Here is a 2,824-nt window from a genome sequence, read left to right as displayed (position 1 = left end):
CGTGCTCCCTTCCCGGATCCACTGCACCCTCTGATGGGCAGCCAGGTGGGCTGCTCCCAAGGGAGGACTTAGTGCTGCCGCCAGCCGTGCCCAGCACCCCCAGCCGGTTCTACCGCCTCGGGGAGCCTCACAGGAGCCCTGGCCACAGCAGCTGGGCCTCACACCGTCCCCAGGCCAGTCCTCCACCCCAGGGTGCCCCTAAGGGCCTATTCTGGGGCAGCCAAGTGCCCGCAGGAGCGAGGGCAGCTGGGGAGGCTCTAGGGAAGGAGCCTCCACACCCCAGGACAGCTGCCTGCCTGCTGGCGAAGGATACAGCTGGCGCCGACCACCAACCTGTCAGAGAGAAGGACACAGAGACGTGAGAGCCGTGGCCGCCAGGGGGGCCTCCAGCCACGCGCTCGCCGGCTGAGCGTGCACTGTGCAAACAGGCCGTCCCGGGGTGCAAAGCCACTCCCCAGAGGCACAGCTGTCGAAGGACATGACAAACTGTGCTGTCGAATCTGCAAATTGCTTAGTGGTGAAGGGTGTGTGTGGTCAGTGGCTGGTGTACCTGCTTACCTGCTCGGGACGGTGCGGGGCCTCGTGGCAGTGATGGCAGGTGGCAGCTGGAAGCGCAGGGCTCTCGTCTGCCCTGAGTAGGGTGCTACCTTGGGGCCTCTGGGCCTCGGGGGCTAAGTGGGAGTGGGGACATGCTTTTCGGGGCAGCAAAAGCATGAAACTGAGCTTGGAGGGGCGGGTGACTCTTTGGAAAACGTCACCTGTGAGCAGAACACTCTTGAACCTGCCAGGCTGGAAGGCCACACCCAGGCCCAGGGCAAAAAACTGAGGGTCCTGAGACAAGGGGACAGCGGAGGATGCAGGGCCCCAGCAGCCATCGGAAATATTCGCTCTAGTTGTTAGGATCCCCTCCTGTCATTCAACGCTACACGCCACGTGTGGGCACATACATGCACACACACGCACACGCGGGCACCTACACTCAGATGCGCACACAGACACACATGCACAGAACCTCACACGGAAGAACTCCCAGCTGGGGGAGGCTACGCGTGGGTGGGCTTGTCGGATCCCCCCTCAGTCTTTGAACAGAGGAGGTGATGTCAGGGTGGATAAGCCCGATGTCAGCCCTTAATCCTGGCAGGTACTAATGATGTAATTCCAGTTCAAAAAGAGCCATATCCCCTGGAATATCTCTGCAGGTGCCCTGCGGGGAGCCGCTGGCTCGCCGCTTCCGCACAGGAGTGGGGACAGACCCGTGCCAGCGCCCCGCCTGGGTGCGTGGACAGAGCCCTCCACAGCTGGCTGGGCAAAGGCCTCACTCAGCACGAGGGGAAGGTAAGGGGTCCCTGGGAGCCCCAGCTGATCAGAAGTGCAGAGATGCATTCCGGGCCCTACACAGGGCCAGCCAGGCCCCAGAAGCAGACACGGGGTGGACATGTGCACCCACACGTGTGCAGACATGCATGTGCATGCAACGCACACCTCCATGTGGAGGTACATTTTCAAAATGGTAAAACCTAACTCTTGGGGCCAGCTGGAGGCATGGTGACTAAGGCAGCTGGATCCCACGTGGCTGACTGCGTAGTTCGAGTCTCGGGCCTAGTGTTGAAAAACGTGCCAGGTGTATGCGTGTGCACGCCCACGCATGCAAAGGGTCTGTGGTGTGGACATCCCCCAGGGAGTGATTTCTCGCTCATTCTCTCTGTCTCATGCTGGCCAAGTGCACGCACCCTATAGCAAATTTAAAAATCTATGAACATTTTTTCTTTTGTTTGAGAGAGAGAGAGAGATTTTTGCCATAGGGCACGTGCGTTTGCTGGAGAGAGAGAAGAAGAAAGCGAGAAAACCAGCCCCAAGGGGGGATGGCCAGACCACAGTCCCTTCTCCTCCATTGTCCTCTCAGGATTTTGGGCACGCACGCACGCACACCCAGCATGAGTTTAAGCCACCAGTTCCAGGACTCAAACCGCAGTTCGTCATGTGAAAGTCCAGTGCCTTAACCGCTATGCCACCTCTTGGCCCCTCAATAAATACATTTCGAAAATAAAAAGCAAAGTTATAAAAGCCTACCTCTTTTTGGAAGCGATGTATAGAAAGAGTGAAAGGGTGTGAGCCTCTCTCCTTGTGAGTTCATTTCCCACGGGACAGAGACCAGCGCTTCCAACCAGGCTTCACGCCGCCCCAGCCAGCCCCAGGTCCCAGGTCCACGCACATGCCTGGTGTGCACAGGAGACTTGGGGACACGGACTCGACTTTCCCAAACAGATTCAGAGTAACGGAGCACTGTGGCATTGTGGCATCGCCACATCCCCAAGGCTGGCTGAGCCTTTCTGTAAGATATGACATTCTGGGGACCAGCAGTTAGCATAATGGCTATGTCGCTGGACTCCCATGTAGTCAACTGTGGTTCGTGTCCCGGACTCGGTGGCTTAAACTCATGCCGGGCGTGTGTGCGTGCGTGCCCAAGACCCCGAGAGGAGAATGGAGGAGAAGGGATTGCGGCGTGGCCATCCCCCCTGGGGGGGTGATTTCTCACTTTCTTTCTCTCTGTCTCTCTCTCTGTCTTTCTGGCGAGTGCACGCGCTCTATAAGAAAAACCTCTCGAAAAAAAGATACGAAATTCTGAGCCCCTGAAAACACAAGCAGGGTCCTGCTGCTTTGGACACTGCCCTACATGTGGGTATGCAGCAAGGTGAGAACACACGCCCCTGTGTACCCCCAGCAGCACCCTTGGCTCCTGGCTTCTAACCGTGCCATGGCCATAGCATGGGCTGACCACCTCCTGCCAGGCGGTGCAGGCTCGATGGGGTGACACCAGCGTAGC

At 58.4% G+C, this 2,824-nt stretch overlaps 1 protein-coding gene across 1 annotated transcript in view; it reads right to left on the bottom strand.

The window, feature by feature from the left end:
* The window catches only part of TXNRD2 (thioredoxin reductase 2), a gene marked incomplete in the record, with an annotated part of 69,241 nt that overhangs the window by 38,296 nt on the left and 28,121 nt on the right, over positions 1 to 2,824 (bottom strand). The window contains 1 exon segment of the mRNA XM_027772609.1: positions 314 to 333. Within this exon segment, the coding sequence (XP_027628410.1) occupies positions 314 to 333 (20 nt within the window).

The sequence above is a fragment of the Tupaia chinensis genome, unplaced genomic scaffold, assembly GCF_000334495.1.
Source record: "Tupaia chinensis unplaced genomic scaffold, TupChi_1.0 Scaffold000287_1, whole genome shotgun sequence".
In the NCBI taxonomy this organism is placed as follows: Eukaryota; Metazoa; Chordata; class Mammalia; order Scandentia; family Tupaiidae; genus Tupaia; species Tupaia belangeri.
This window is presented reverse-complemented; position numbering and strand designations above follow the sequence as displayed.